The sequence below is a fragment of the Astyanax mexicanus genome, chromosome 19 (genome assembly GCF_023375975.1).
Source record: "Astyanax mexicanus isolate ESR-SI-001 chromosome 19, AstMex3_surface, whole genome shotgun sequence".
Lineage (NCBI taxonomy): Eukaryota > Metazoa > Chordata > Actinopteri > Characiformes > Acestrorhamphidae > Astyanax > Astyanax mexicanus.
This window is the reverse complement of record NC_064426.1, coordinates 37,589,619-37,605,678: the sequence shown is the minus strand read 5'-3', so window position 1 is coordinate 37,605,678 and position 16,060 is coordinate 37,589,619. Positions and strand designations below refer to the sequence as shown.

At 40.5% G+C, this 16,060-nt stretch overlaps 1 protein-coding gene across 1 annotated transcript in view; it reads right to left on the bottom strand.

Moving 5' to 3' along the window:
- usp43b (ubiquitin specific peptidase 43b) overlaps nucleotides 1-16,060 on the bottom strand; it is a 152,815-nt gene that overhangs the window by 61,478 nt on the left and 75,277 nt on the right. The window contains exons 4-6 of the mRNA XM_022665042.2: nucleotides 13,720-13,812; nucleotides 3,533-3,668; nucleotides 1,033-1,177 (exon numbers count right to left, since the gene is read on the bottom strand). Coding sequence (XP_022520763.2) covers nucleotides 1,033-1,177; nucleotides 3,533-3,668; nucleotides 13,720-13,812 — 374 coding nt within the window. The remainder of the gene's footprint in view (nucleotides 1-1,032; nucleotides 1,178-3,532; nucleotides 3,669-13,719; nucleotides 13,813-16,060) is intronic.

The window sequence follows — 16,060 nt, the reverse complement described above, 5'->3', positions numbered from 1 at the left end:
CCTCAATATAAGATACAGCCCCAGCGACAAGCTTTGTACTCTTTTAAGTACAAATCTCTACTTATTTTTCTTTTGTGTGGACAGTGTACCTGAAGAAAAGTGACGTGAATTATAGGAGTTGTTGTGAGGCCTAAGATTATGAAGTTGTGCAGGTTTTTAACATTTATCAATCCACAGGGTCACATGGAGATCGACAATACATAACAGAAGACTAACATCACCACCCACAGAGTGGTAATGATTGTGACCTGCGTCATCTGGCTAGAATTGTCCACAGTAACCAGCCTCACGTCAGTGTAGAACAGTGCGAACGAGCGAAGCTACGCTGGTAGGTGTGAAGCAGAATGGCCTAATTTTTCAAAAATAACTGTACTTAACTTTACTATATCCGTATCTCTCATGAACAGCTCTGGAAAAAAAAATGAAGAGAGCACTTCAGTTTCTCAATCAGTTTCTCTGATTTTGCTATTTATAGGTATATGTTTGAGTAAAATGAACATTGTTGTTTTATTCTATAAACTACAGACAACGTTTCTCCCAAATTCCCAATAAAAACATTGTCATTTAAAGAATTTATTTGCAGCAAATAAAACATGGCTGAAATAACAAAAAAGATGCAGAGCTTTAGACCCTTAAATAATGCAAATAAAACAATTTTATATTCATAAAGTTTTAGAAGTTCAGAAATCAATATTTGTTAGTTTTTAATCACAGTTTTTTCATGCATCTTGGCATCATGTTCTCCTCCACCAGTCTTACACACTGCTTTTGGATAACTTTATGCTGCTTTACTCCTGGTGCAAAAATTCAAGCAGTTCAGTTTGGTTTGATGGCTTGTGATCATCCATCTTCCTCTTGATTATATTCCAGAGGTTTTCAATTTGGTAAAATCAAAGAAACTCATCATTTTTAAGTGGTCTCTTATTATTTTTACAGAGCTGTATATACTGATGCATACAGTATTATATATTTCAGTGGAATATTGGAATACAGTCAGAACAGGTGTTGTGGTATAAGTGGCATATAAGTTACCTGATATTCGAGTAGACCCTCCCCTGATATAAAGGGGCGGGGCTTGGAAGGCATAGATTATGTCACTCTCTGCGATACTGGTCAAGTCATCCTCATCAAAAAATGAGCGCTGGAAACCAGTAGTGTAGATTTCTGTTAAAATCACCTGGAGAGAAAAAGAAAGACAAGACAGAAACAAAAAGGGTGAAATTATTATAAATAACTTAAATAACTTTAGATTTCTAGACTGATTTCAAAAATCAAATAAGTAAATAAATTAAACACTTCAGGACTTGATAAAGGAGTTGCTGACGGATTGTCCTCGCTGTTGATTAACGGATTTAGCGCATATTTTAACTCAAGTGTTAATACGTCACATTAACGTGCTACAACTGTAATGGAGCTACTAAATCTTAGGCTCGTTATAATGGACTTTCTAAATAGCGTAATCAATAACGACTAAACTTCACAGCGGCCTACATATTGTTTCCTCATTTACACTACGCTGCTAAACTAAGCGCTGCTGCAAAAACTAACCTCTAACTGAAATGATTTATCACTGCAATAAAGGGGGGATGTCTCAGAATCAACAGTTTATCACTTTGCGCCTCGTCCAGTTTACGCTCTGCATCTCTGTATTTAAATGTTTTTCTTCATACACAGGAGACTTCAGAGCCTCTGAGTTCCTCTCTCACACAGCTTTCCATTAGCATCCAGGAGCTTCACACCGTGAGTGTGAACACCAGTAACTCACTGCTGAGGTCGAGCTTCTGAAGTCTGGTTCACTAGAAATAGAATTAGCTCTGCACTGACAGTCCTGTGCAGTAATAATAATTATAATACAGCTGAGCTACTATACTGCTCATATTCTTTATATATATATATTTTTTTTCTATATTTATAAATAAATATTGAAGTGATTCAGACTATGAAGGAACTCAAAAGGAATCATGTAGTAACTTAAAAGTGTTAAACAAACCAAAATACTCTGTGAAGAAGCATTTAGGTGCTCTTATCTGGGGAGCTGAAAGAGGGAGAAAGAGGGAGAGACAGCTCGAGTAAGCGAGAGACGACGCAACTTAACAAGAGACAGAGTTAGTGAGAAAGATAGGACTGTCATGATAACAATTTTTTGTGAACAATATATTTTTTTTTATTTATTTTTTTTTTTATAATTTTATTTCTGATTTTTCCCCATTTTCTCCCAATTTGGATATCCAATTGTCCCACCCCTTTTGTGCGTCCCCATCACCGGTGACGCCCGTGACCCTTGGAGGATGCGGACGAGCACACGCCTCCTCCGACACGTGTGAAGTCAATCACCCCTTTTTTTGAGCTGCTGCGGATGAATCACTGCCTGAGCAGCTAGCGCGCTCGGAGAAAAGCAGCGGCTAGGTTCTGATACATCCGCTCACAGACGCCTCGTGCCGCCCAGTGCCACCTTAAGTGTGATGGGGAGAGAGCGCCATCTACCCACCCCAGAGGGAGCAGAGCCAATTTTGCTCCCTCTAAGCACCGGCAGCTGATGGCAAAGCTGCAAGACCGCTGGACCACTCGGCGCCCGTGAACGATATTTTGTCACAGAAATGTTTGCATTTTTAGACCACTAATCTGGCACTAATAAAATTATATCATAACAAAGGAATTAACCCTTTTAAAGACAATAAACTTCCATTCCTGTTCACGCACCTGTTCACAATTTTGGAACCACACTTTATTTTGCGAAGTGCGGAGGCAGGGGAACCGTGGGTCCACCCCACACGATGACGTGCAGCCTCGGTCTGTCCCAGCTGGCCCGCGTTGAACCGGCATAAAGACCCTGCCTCAACTTTCACTTGAGAGATACGCTGATGGTGAGAGGAAGGCTGAGGCAACATGAACCTAGGACACTATGGTTAAGCAGCTAGAGCCGCACTGGGCCGTTACGATGTTTCTTTAAATTGTATGTTTTTGGTGTTGATGGAGGGCATTTTTCCTAATAAAGATAGGTTTTGAGTTAATTCTCTCCCTGTGTCTGTGTCTCTCTGTGCTTCCACACTACCGGGTCACAGTGGTCACGCCCACAGTCACAATATATGTAAGTGCATTTTGTAAGTGCAAACACAATGGACGATATCATGATTATTAAAATGATTGACCGATAACATAGTTATTGTGACAGGTCTAGAGAAAAATTAGGAGACAGTGAGAGTTAAGGAGAGACAGCGTGAGTTAGTGAGAGACCTGAGATTTTAGCACAGTGTTGACAATTTTATTTTTATGCAAAGTATCGAAAACAGGCATTGAATTTTTTGGACCTTTTGGTACTCAGCAGTACTGAGACATTTTTTCTGGTGCCTTTTTGGTAACGAATTTCAATACCCAGCCCTAGTCTTAATGTAACCTTAATAATTGGAATATTTTCAATCTAACGATAATATTGGTTTATTCATCGTAACATGTAAGTACAGTATAAAGATCAGCTTGAGTGTGTGAAGGTAAAATGGTGTAAATGTGTAAATGTGTGTGTGTGAACGCTCACCTGGTCAGGTGAAATCTTGCCCTCGTCTGCCACCATCCTGCGAAGACAAACCAGAGAACCGAACAAAGGAACCGCCAGCCCCACTCTCAGATACCGCTGCCCTTTACTGCTGAACACCAGGGTCACACACAGCGGCCTGTACCACACACACACAAAACACACACACGCGGACAGAGACATAAATTACAGTTAAAACAGTCATAAAAAAGACACAGCGTTCTCAAACTCTAACCTCTGTATCACAATCACAATATTTCTCTATGCCTCACGGAAGAATTTCATGAATAAATCAATGCATTTAGCATTAATAATACATCTCGGCAGTTTCTGCACATGTGTGAGAAATAATGGAATCTATACTGCTATGCATTTTAAAGCAGCGCTGTACTCGACTCTGACCTCCTCACACTCCCAAACTGGAAGTGCTTCTGCTGACGAGGCCGGAGAGGAGCTACAGAGTGGTTCATCCAGGACCACAGCCATAAACTCCATCTACTTAGAGGAGATATCTGCTGCGGGATGGACTAAATGAATAAACAATGCAGTGCTGAGAATAACCTGGGTGTGTTTGGTGTTTGAATGTGAGGTAAAGAGTGAACACTCTTCAGATGCTTCTATTTAAAGACAGTCAGAAGGAAAGCAGCGCACTTTTCTTTTGGGATTGTAAGAATCAAATGATCTCAAAAGAGTCCCACTTTTGTCTTTGAATGTTCAGAAAACAAGGGATGCGTTTCCCCCCCAAAAAACTAAAGATTTTAGCGATTCACGAAGAACTTTAACCCTGTCTGGACAGGATTAGTTTCTCAGGGGGACGTCTGTGAAAAATATTTCACACTTCTTCTACTCGGTGATAAAACTCTCTGTAATTGAAAAACAGGAGGACCAGTGAGTTTTTTTGGCTTTCTCAGTCACATGACATTGCATTCAGTAGCTCCTCCATTTCCACTCGCTGTTGTGTTTACATAGATCTCTGTGGAAACGCGCACACAAAGTATAATTATGTAATTACAGTGCGTGGCAGTGGACAAATAGCTATTTTATAATACGCAAGGAGACAAAACGAAGACATGTGGTTTCGGACTGAACTAACTTTACTGTAGGACCACGGAGTTCAGCGAAAATCTCAGCCTGTAATTTTCTCAGAGAACATCTAAAAAAAAAAAAAAAAAAAACATGCACATGGTTGTTCCGGATAGGAATAAAATCACAGAGGACCCCCCATAAAAGAGAAAATTACCCCAGGACCCCCTGAGAAAATAATCCTGTCTGGATAGGGTTTATAAGAACGACACAACTTCATGGACACAAAAGCCTTCTGAAGCCTTCTAAAGCCCTATCCGGGTGGAATTGGTTTCTCAGGGGGTCCTGGGGTAATTTTCTTTCTTTAACTTTTATGGTTGGTCCTCTGGGATTTTATTCCCGTCCAGAATGACCATGTATGTGTTTTTCTTACATGTCTTCAGAAAAAAATGACCGGCTAAATTATCTACTGTTTTTCACTGAACTCCGTGGTCCTCCAGTAATTTTAGTCCCATCCGGACGCACATCTCTGAGTTTCGTCTCCTCGCCTTTAATAAAATAAAGCTATTCGTCCACTGCCGTACACTGTAATTACACTTTGGGCATGCGTTTCCACAGAGATCCACGTACAACACAACAGAAAGTGGAAATGGAGGAGCTACTGAACGTGATGTCACGTGACCGAGAAAACCAAAAAACTCACTTTTACTCCTGTTTTTTCAAATGCATTCCGGATGCAAACGTTTTATCACAGAGTAGAAGTGTGAAATATTTTTCACAGACGTCCCACTGAGAAATTGATCCCGTCCAGATAGGGCTTTTAAGAATGACACAACTTCATTGACACCAATGTTACACCTGTGCCCTATCGGGACAGGATTAGTTTCTCAGGGGTCCTGGGGTAGATTTTTTTCCTTCACTTTTATGGGGGGTCCCTTGTGATTTTATTCCCGTCCAGAACGATCATGTACGTGTTTTTCTCAGATGTCCTCTGAGAAAATTACAGGCTGAATTATCTACTCTGTTTTTTGCTGAACTCCGTGGTCCTCCAGTAGTTTTAGTCCAGTCCGGACGCACACCTCAGAATTTTGCCTCCTCGCGTTTAATAAAATAGCTATTTGTCCACTGCCGCGCACCATAATTACACTTTGGGCGCTCGTTTCCACGGAGATCCACGTAAACACAACAGCGAGTGGAAATGGAGGAGCTACTGAACGTGATGCCATGTGACTGAGAAAGTATGAAAACTCTTAAAACACTTTAATTGCAGTCTGGATGCAGGAGTTTTATCACTGAGCAGAAGTGTGAAATATTTTTTTACAGACGTCCCCCTGAGAAACTAATCCCGTTCAGATAGGGCTTTAGTCTCATGAGCATTTAAAAATTGAGTGAAAGGAGGATAATAATAATAAAAAAAAGTATGCAGAGAAACAGACACAACAGACTGTTCCTATTCAATCAGTAGAGCTGATAAGATGGACAGTGAGTGGATAAACATGTCAAGTTGTTTTTTATGATGATTTTATGAGTCTTTTTTGTGCATGATGTGTAACAGGACAGTGACTCCACCACACAAGTTCTCTCAGGTTTGAAAGCTGCGTGATTTAAAATCTCCTATAAGCTGAAATGTAACAACAATCAAAGCAAACGTTCAAACGTGTGAATTAACCTGACAATAATCTATTACACACAGCAGGCTAATCTGCTCATACACACCCACCAGGCCTCCGAAACAACAAACAGAGCAGGCTGGCATTGAATTAGTGCTCACTGGCCGTGGGAAGTGTTCCTAATGTTCTCTCAGGCTCTGGGAAACAGTGCTAATGTTGACTAATCACCTGCTTTGTGTCATTCCACTGAAGGAAACTCAGATTCTTTCACTGAGCAGAAAGCACAACAGGTAAAGGAGAACAGCTCAGGAGTTTACCAGATGCAACCTTATACCAGGGGTGGGTAACTGCAGTCCTGAGGGGGCTGGAGTCCTGCAGAGCTTTGAGCTTTTCTTGCTCAAGATCACCTGATTTATCTCACCTGTTAATTTCCAGGTTTAGTAAACCAACAAAAATATCAGCAATCTACACTGAAAGCCTGGAAAAGCTGAATTTACTTGAACAATTTGAGGCACAAGAATTCTAATTAGAATTTTATGGTCAAGTGACTAAAATATATTTATATTTAGTCCTCATACAAAAATAAACATGGAAAAAGTAAAAATATTTTAAATTAAGTGAACATTTGTGGGCACATATACACTCAAACAGAGATCTTTGAGTTGAATTAATTTAACTTAACTGAGTTTTTTTTGTTGGCATTGGCAGCTTCTTTTCCATTGCCATACTGGGTGTGTCCTCCAGGTTCTGACATTCACCATCGGTGTGTAGTCATTCCCTCCGGGCTACTTTAGGTAAACTTGTAGATCATGCATTATGATTAACTGTCTGGCCTCTGTGTTGTAGGCTGTAAAAACAAGCATCATTTTCTGATCTGTGTTCTAACTCTGTGTTGGCTGCATTTTCTTACTTCATCTAATTCTCTATTATTGTATCAAATCTGTATTTTACTTTCATGAAATCAAAAAGAAGACTAATTACATATCTATTTTATTATTTGTATTAGTTTCCGTAAACAATACTTAAAAATCTTAAGGCAACTGCTTTCCTCAAATAATTTAAGTAAATTCAACTTATCCAGGCTAGTATGCACACATATTGTGCCAAAAACCAATAGAAAAGAAGCGATGGTCAATAGCACATGATTTATTATAAGTTGATTCAACTCAAAGATCTCAGTTTGAATGTACAGTATATGCTGTATTTTTCTGACTATGAGGCACACCTTAAATCATTTAATTTTCTGACAGTGCACCATATGTATGAATTCTACCAGTCAGGTTGTAAAAATCAGTAAAGCCACTCTGCTAAGGTACAGTATCATACAGGATTTTCAGTAAAGTTTCTCCAGCACTAAGGCTGGGTGCAGCAGCATTAGCATTAGCCGCTAACTGCAGCACTAGCTCCTTCATTGTTCAGAGGTGAGTAAATCAGACTTTAGCCTATGTGTCTAATGTGTTAAAACAAGCTATGTGGGACGAATCGCTAGCTGATAGTGACCTGGATTACTGGAACACTCATGGTTGGTCAGGAAATTAAGTGATGTAGCATTTGAAGCTGTTGATTGGGTGGGAAATAAGGCAGCATAGAATTAGAGTCTCCTGGTAGAACTTTATTTTTTTTTAATTGTACGTTAAGTCAATTCTGTAATCATCCTGACAGGACTAAATTTAATTAACTATCATGTATTAAAAAAGCAGTAAAGTACATATTTTAATAACATTTTATCAGTTAGATCAATTCAGAAATTAGTCTGAAACTGAAACAAAAAACAGGGAATCAAGGCTATACTATTACAGGCCTTGTCTGAGAAAGCTCAAAACAATGTCTGAGTCTATTTCATTGTTTACACAACAGTAAACAGCAGCTCCATATAGCACACAGCCCTTGGCTAACTCAAAATACAATAACAGTCCAAACAGTAATCTTAGCCAATATGTTGCTCAGAAGCCGTACACCCTTCATTTTCTGACTCACTGCAGAAATGAACTACTCAGATATGAGAAAGCTGATAAAATACAATCATAGTAAAAGAAACAGTTTCATCCATAAAGAAGTGTTGTGCAGAAATGCTATTTGGAAAGAAGACAAAAGTTACCAGGAACAAAACTGAAGTGATTCAGACTATGAAGGAATACATAAGGAATCACGTAGAAACTTAAAAGTGTTAAACAAACCTAAATACTCTGTGAAGAAGCATTTAGCTGCTCTTATCTGAGGAGTTTTAACCTGTGGTTTCTGAGGCTGATAACTCTGATTAACCTATCCTGTACAACAGAGGAACCTCTTGCTCTTACTTTCCTAGGGCGGTCCTGATGAGGGCCAGTTTCATCATACTGTTTTTGATGGTCTTTGCTGTGACTGCACTTGATGGTACTTTCAAAGTTCTTGAAATGTTTCAGATTGACTAACCTTCCTTTCTTAAAGTTAATTGTTTTACTTTTATTTACTTATTTGAGTAGTTCTTGCATTTCATAATCTGGATTAGAACATTACTCAAATAGAGCTATTCACTGTATACCTGTAACTCTACCTCTTCACTACTTTACAACTGATGCTCTCAAACACTTTATTAAGAGGCAAGAAATTCAAGTAATTAACTCTTGATGAGTTGAGCACAGCTGTTAACTGAAACCCTGAATTCCAGATGACTCTACTTCATAAAGCTTACAAAGAAAATCCAGCCATGATGTGCAAAACTAAAGTTATCTAATCAAGAGGTGCTGATTTAAATAATATAAAATATAAAACATTTCCTTCATAGTTTGTGCAGGACTTCTTTAATGTAACATTGTAACATATATGGTGCCTCCACACACTGATTCGTTGGTAATATCCACCAAGATAAAAGTGGGACTCGTAGGGCTCAGCGGACTAAGGCTCTGCCACTATGATTGGGAGATTTTTGGTTCGAATCCTAGTCATACAGCCTGCCATTAGCTGCCGGAGCCCTGAGAGAGCACAATTGGACTTCTCTTGGGCTCTCTCTGGGTGGGTAGATGGCGCTTTCTCCCCACATCACTTTAAAGTGAGCTGGTGTATCAGAACCGAGTCGCTGTGCTTTCCTCTGAGCGCACTGTGATGCATGATGAAGCAGAAATTCGGCCCGATCATGAAATTTAGTCACATTCGACCAGATTGGGCTTAAAATCAGGCTAAAATTGTACAACTACCCACCAATTCCTTCATTCCTGTTGGCTAATTCTTTCTGAGTGCATCTATTTTTGAGGACGAGTGTGGATGAGGTGTTCCAGAGAAAAGTTTGAGAAGATATATGATGAATATGGAAAAGCACTTTAACTGCGGAAAGCCCTTATAATGCTTGTGTGTGTGTGTGTGATTGTGTGTGTGTGTGTGTATGTGATGGAGAGAAGCGAGTGCCAGGCATGCCCTGGAACCCTAATGAGTGGTAAGTGTGAAGGAGGAGGGGGGGTGCCAGTCTCTGACACTCCTCAGGCTGGAATCTGAGGGGAGCCAATAAATCAGCTCCTCTAATTACAGCACCCGCCCCCCTGCTGCACACCTGTCTCATTTACACTGATAACACGGCACACAGCACAAAAAGTGAAAACACGAGAAGACCTATTAGCTCAGTATTCCATTTAACACTGTTTAACTGTTTACAACACCAAGTAGATCCTACAAACTGTCTAACACTGTTCACTAATCACGCAAATTAACACCCTGTTTAATCTGTAAGAATGTTAATGTAAAGATAATACAATGATATAAAACAATATAACAGCATTTTCTATTATTTTAAATACAGTACAAGTCAAAATTTTGGATACACCTTTTCATTCAAAGTTTTTATTTTTTCCTACAATATAAATGAATTCTGAAGTGATCAAGACTATGAAGGAACACATAGAGGATCATGTAGTAATTTAAAAGTGTAAAACAAACCAAAATACTCTGATAAACTTATCCTGTACAACAGAGGTAATTCTCGCTCTTCCTTTCCTGGGACGTCCTGATGAGAGCCAGTTTCATCGTCATCATGTTTTTGATGATTTATTTTTTTCGACTGCACTTGAGGATACTTTCAAAGTACTTAAAATTTACTTTCATATTGGCTGACCTTCATTTCTTAAAGTCATTTTTTTTTACTTTTCTTTACTTCTTGCCATAATATGTATTAGAACATTACTCAGATATTCACTATTCACTGTATACTAACTCTACCTCTTCATTACTTTACAACTGATGGTGGGTATAACTTAAACAGTTTATAAAAAAAATGGAAGGATAAAAAGGTCAAAGGCTATGTTCAGACTGCCAGGTTTTCTCCAGATTTATTTTTGATTAGTCAAAATATGGATATTGTGTTATATCTATTGTTTTTGTATGCAAATATGAGGCGTCAAATATTTATATGTTTTCATTAAAACTTGGTCTTTCTAAACTCCCTAAGACTCGCCCCCCCTCCCAATAAGGCTTTTGGGAAATAAAGTTGCTGCTTCATTACTCCACATGGTGGCACTAATTAAATGAATAGGGTTAACCTGCAGTAAAGAATATTGGTTGTAAAATTCTATGAAACTGACACCAATTAAATCCATAATTCCTGGTATTTACTTACTTATTTTCTTATTTGTTTTTTAGACAGGTTAGTAAAGGAAATTCTATATTCACGGACAAATGTTGATCCAAAAGAGAGAAGATCTTTCAATGACATTAACTCAGTGCTATGAACTCCAAAAAAAATCCATGTACTTTTCATCATATTTTCTCGGTTTCTTAATTTATTCTTTATGGAGGTTTCTTGAAGGGGACGCTTTGCATCTCCACTTCTGATTTGACCTGCTTAAAAAACGCTTCATTTTAAATTCAGCCTGGCCTGGCACACTGTAAACCCATACGTTGTTTGAACTTAAATTATTTCAATCTGATTTACATTACATTACATTTGGCAGACGCTTTTGTCCAAAGCGACTTACAATAGTCAATATTTACATAAAATTGGATATTTCTAAACAAAACTCAACTATTTTGAGTTAGCTGAACATCTGTGGGCACAGATATACATTCAAACTGAGATCTTTGAGTTGAACCAACTTGTAATAACTGAGTTTGGTCTGTGGTCATTAACAGCTTCTTTTCCATTGGCTTCTGTCACAATCTATTTGCATATTGGGTGTGTCCAAGAGTTTCTGACTAACACTCACCATCAGTGTGTAGTGATTCCCCCTCTGGGCTACCTTAGAAATAAATCAACTTCCCTGTTAGTTGTAATAATTGATGTTTTAATTTAAGCTAATTCAAGTTTTTATTCCCCATTAGTTAAACAATTTGAGGAAACCGGCTGCCTTAAAAAAGTTAAGTAAACTCAACTTATCTGGTCTTACAGTAAAACAAACATAAAAAAGTTAAATCAACTTCCCCTTTTTTAAGGCAGCCGTTGTCCTCAATTTTTTTAAGTAAATTCAACTTACCCAGGCTTACAGTGCAGAGCCACGGAACATGTGTGAACTTAAATCGAGATTGAAAAGTCATTGTTAATTATGTTATTGTTCATGGTCTATTTCGGTTTAATGAGTGTGCTGTGTTAATGAGTAGCCTTATTGTTTTATGTGTTTTTGCACTAAGGCTATATGTTTAACATAGAAAATAAATTGATTGCTAAGAAATTGTTTATATTCTTAGACATTGTTAGTTATATCAGAGTAGACGGGGGGATCGGTTCTTAATAAACATTATTCTTAAATAATAGGTCTATGCTTCTTTAGTGTTGCAATGTTAATTAACATCATTCTGAACGGATTTTGCTCTTTCAAACAGCCCAGATATGTTTTTAAAAGCTCAGTTTTAACGCTCTACTTACTAAACAAATGTCTTGTTTAAATAGGGCTCTGGCTCAAAATGACAGTTTAAGGGTCGGGTCGGGCTTGGGCAGAACGTGCACTGTATTGTGTGTGTATATAGTGTGTGTGTGTGTTTGCAGTAGGCCTCTATTCCTGTGCATGGCAGTGTGTGTATTCCCCCAGGTTTCTGCATGTGCACTCCATCGCTTGCCCACATGTATGAATGGATACGTCCAGTAAAATGTCAGGATTTCCCCTGCAGGCTGACGCACAGTGCTGACAGGGTGGGGTGTACCACAGGGCTCCAGTCTCAATACCACATTGTTTCTGATTTAGGAGGAGCTGTTTCCACAGCAGGCCTCAGCCAGTTCAGCCTATTGTCTCTGAAGTACCTCCAGAGCTCAGCCCAGTTCTCCTGCAGGCCCGTTCTACAGGGGATACACCATAAACACACACTTCCTACAATTACACTCTACAATAAATAACAAATAAATTAGTAAATAAATACAATATGTTCTTCTTCGTAAACTTGTAAAAAAAAAGGTTACACCTTAGTTGACCTTAATTGAAGAATACCTACAGTTCATTTAGGGTGCTATAACACATTCATAAGCATTGAATTATGTATTTATTAAGCAATATTTAAATATTTATGACATTAGATAAGTGATTTAAATGATTTTGAGGCCCTCAAATTAAAGTAGCATCAAATGTATTGGAAATGTTCTTTGATGCCTTAAATAATAATAATAATAATAATAATAATAATAATAATAATAATAATAATAATAATAATAATAATAATAATAATAATAATAATATTTTCCCCCTCATAAAGCATATCTATGAGGTGTTAAATATAATATTCAACACTTATGCATTATATCAATTATTTATATCAATGCAATCTCATTTATTTCATCTGAGGCCTTGTGTATGTTGCAAGTAATGGCATAAAATACATTACTTAATGTTCATGAATGTGTTATAAAGACCATATGTAGGTATACTTCAAATAAAGTGTTACCAGAAATATATATATATATATATATATATATATATTATGTATGCACTGAAATGCCAAATGTCATGGGACAGAAACTAGTATCCTATCGATCACAATCATTACCACTAACTACACTGTCCAGTGGAGGTAATATTAGACTTCCATGATGTGTAATAAACCCTGTACACACATGACACTGTTTATCATGAAATGTTAAATACCTGCACAATTTTAGAAATGGAATATCCAAATCCATCTACACCCACTATCAGGCCTTGCTTGAATTTTGAATTTCACGTTGCCTTGCCATGAGCATGTTGTCCAGTATTCCAGTCACCTCACACTCAAGAAGAAAAAAAAAAATCATACTTATACAGGCATGGGTGTTCCCAAGCCATACCTTGAGGGAACACTTTATGACGTTTATGAGGGAACAATTTACTACAGTACTTTATGTCAGTTTTGAAGGAGTAAATAAGAATGTTACATCACAGTTTATGGTTTTGGAGTTGGCATACTTTAAAGCTCTGTTTTATTTATATTCATTCATCTTTAAAATGAAAAGATAACAGTATTAAAGGTTAATGTCCAGTTAATGTACTTCTTTGTAGGAAGTAACACCATTCATTTCACAATTTCACAATTTATCAGTCATTCGTACTAAACTGACAGGTTTTAAACAGGATCGAGGCACCCTGCCCGATGACTTATCATTTAACAATCTCTCTAAAGTTGAGCTGTACTCACCTGGTTTGGCGTAGAGGGATGGGAAGAGAGATACACAGGAAAGGATCAAAGGTGTGACTCTGCTTAAGGCAATGTGGGCATGTCAGAGACGACCTGAAGAAATTAACAAAAGACAAAATATGGAGAGGTGATGAGGCACTGCATGACTTATATGGACAAAAGTATTATAAAATTCAGAGCGTTAAAAATAGTAAAATATCCACACTCCACTTATACCCATCCCACCCTACCCATACCCATCTGACCCTACCCATACCCATCTGACCCTACCCATACCCATCCCACCCATACCCATACCTATCCCACCCTACCCCACCCATACCCATACCTATCCCACCCTACCCCACCCATACCCATACCTATCCCACCCTACCCCACCCATACCCATACCTATCCCACCCATACCCATACCTATCCCACCCATACCCATACCTATGCCACCCTACCCCACCCATACCCATACCTATCCCACCCTACCCCACCCATACCCATACCTATCCCACCCATACCCATACCTATCCCACCCTACCCCACCCATACCCATACCTATCCCACCCTACCCCACCCATACCCATACCTATCCCACCCTACCCCACCCATACCCATACCTATCCCACCCTACCCCACCCATACCCATACCTATCCCACCCATACCCATACCTATCCCACCCATACCCATACCTATGCCACCCTACCCCACCCATACCCATACCTATCCCACCCATACCCATACCTATCCCACCCATACCCATACCTATGCCACCCTACCCCACCCATACCCATACCTATCCCACCCTACCCCACCCATACCCATACCTATCCCACCCATACCCATACCTATCCCACCCTACCCCACCCATACCCATACCTATCCCACCCTACCCCACCCATACCCATACCTATCCCACCCTACCCCACCCATACCCATACCTATCCCACCCTACCCCACCCATACCCATACCTATCCCACCCTACCCCACCCATACCCATACCTATCCCGCCCTACCCATACCCACCCTACCCATACCCATCCCACCCTACCCATACCCATACCCACCCTATCCATACCCACCCTACCCATACCCATCCCACCCTACCCATACCCACCCTGTCCATACCCATACCCACCCTACCCCACCCATACCTATCCCACCCTACCCATACGCATACCCACCCTACCCATACCCATCCCACCCTACCCATCCCCAGCCCACCCTACCCATCCCCATCCCACCTTACTCATACCCATAACCATCCCACCCATACCCATCCCACCCTACCAATACCCATACCCATAACCATACCCTTCCCACCCTACCCATCCCCATACCATACCACCCTACTCATACCCATCCCACCCTACCCCACCCATACCCATACCTATCCCACCCTACCCCACCCATACCCATACCTATCCCACCCTACCCCACCCATACCCATACCTATCCCACCCTACCCCACCCATACCCATACCTATCCCGCCCTACCCATACCCACCCTACCCATACCCATCCCACCCTATCCATACCCATCCCACCCTACCCATACCCATACCCACCCTATCCATACCCACCCTACCCATACCCATCCCACCCTACCCATACCCATACCCACCCTGTCCATACCCATACCCACCCTACCCCACCCATACCTATACCACCCTACCCATACCCATACCCACCCTACCCATACCCATCCCACCCTATCCATACCCATACCCACCCTACCCCACCCTACCCATCCCCATCCCACCCTACTCATACCCATCCCACCTTACTCATACCCATAACCATCCCACCCATACCCATCCCACCCTACCAATACCCATACCCATAACCATACCCATCCCACCCTACCCATCCCCATACCATACCCCCCTACTCATACCCATCCCACCCTACTCATACCCATCCCACCCAACTCATACCCAGACCCATCCCACCCTACTCATACCCATCCCACCCCACCCATACCCATCCCACCCATACCCATCCCACCCCACCCATACCCATCCCACCCTACTCATACCCATCCCACCCTACCCATACCCACCCATACCCATCCCACCCTACTCATAACCATCCCACCCTACCCATACCCATCCCACCCTACCCATCTCACCCTACTCATACCCATCCCACCCTACCCATACCCACCCATACCCATCCCATCCTACCCATACCCACCCAACTCATACCCATAACCATCCCACCCATACCCATCCCACCCCACCCATCCCACCCTACCAATACCCATACCCATCCCACCCTACCCATCCCCACCCATACCCATCCCACCCTACTCATAACCATCCCACCCTACCCATACCCATCCCACCCTA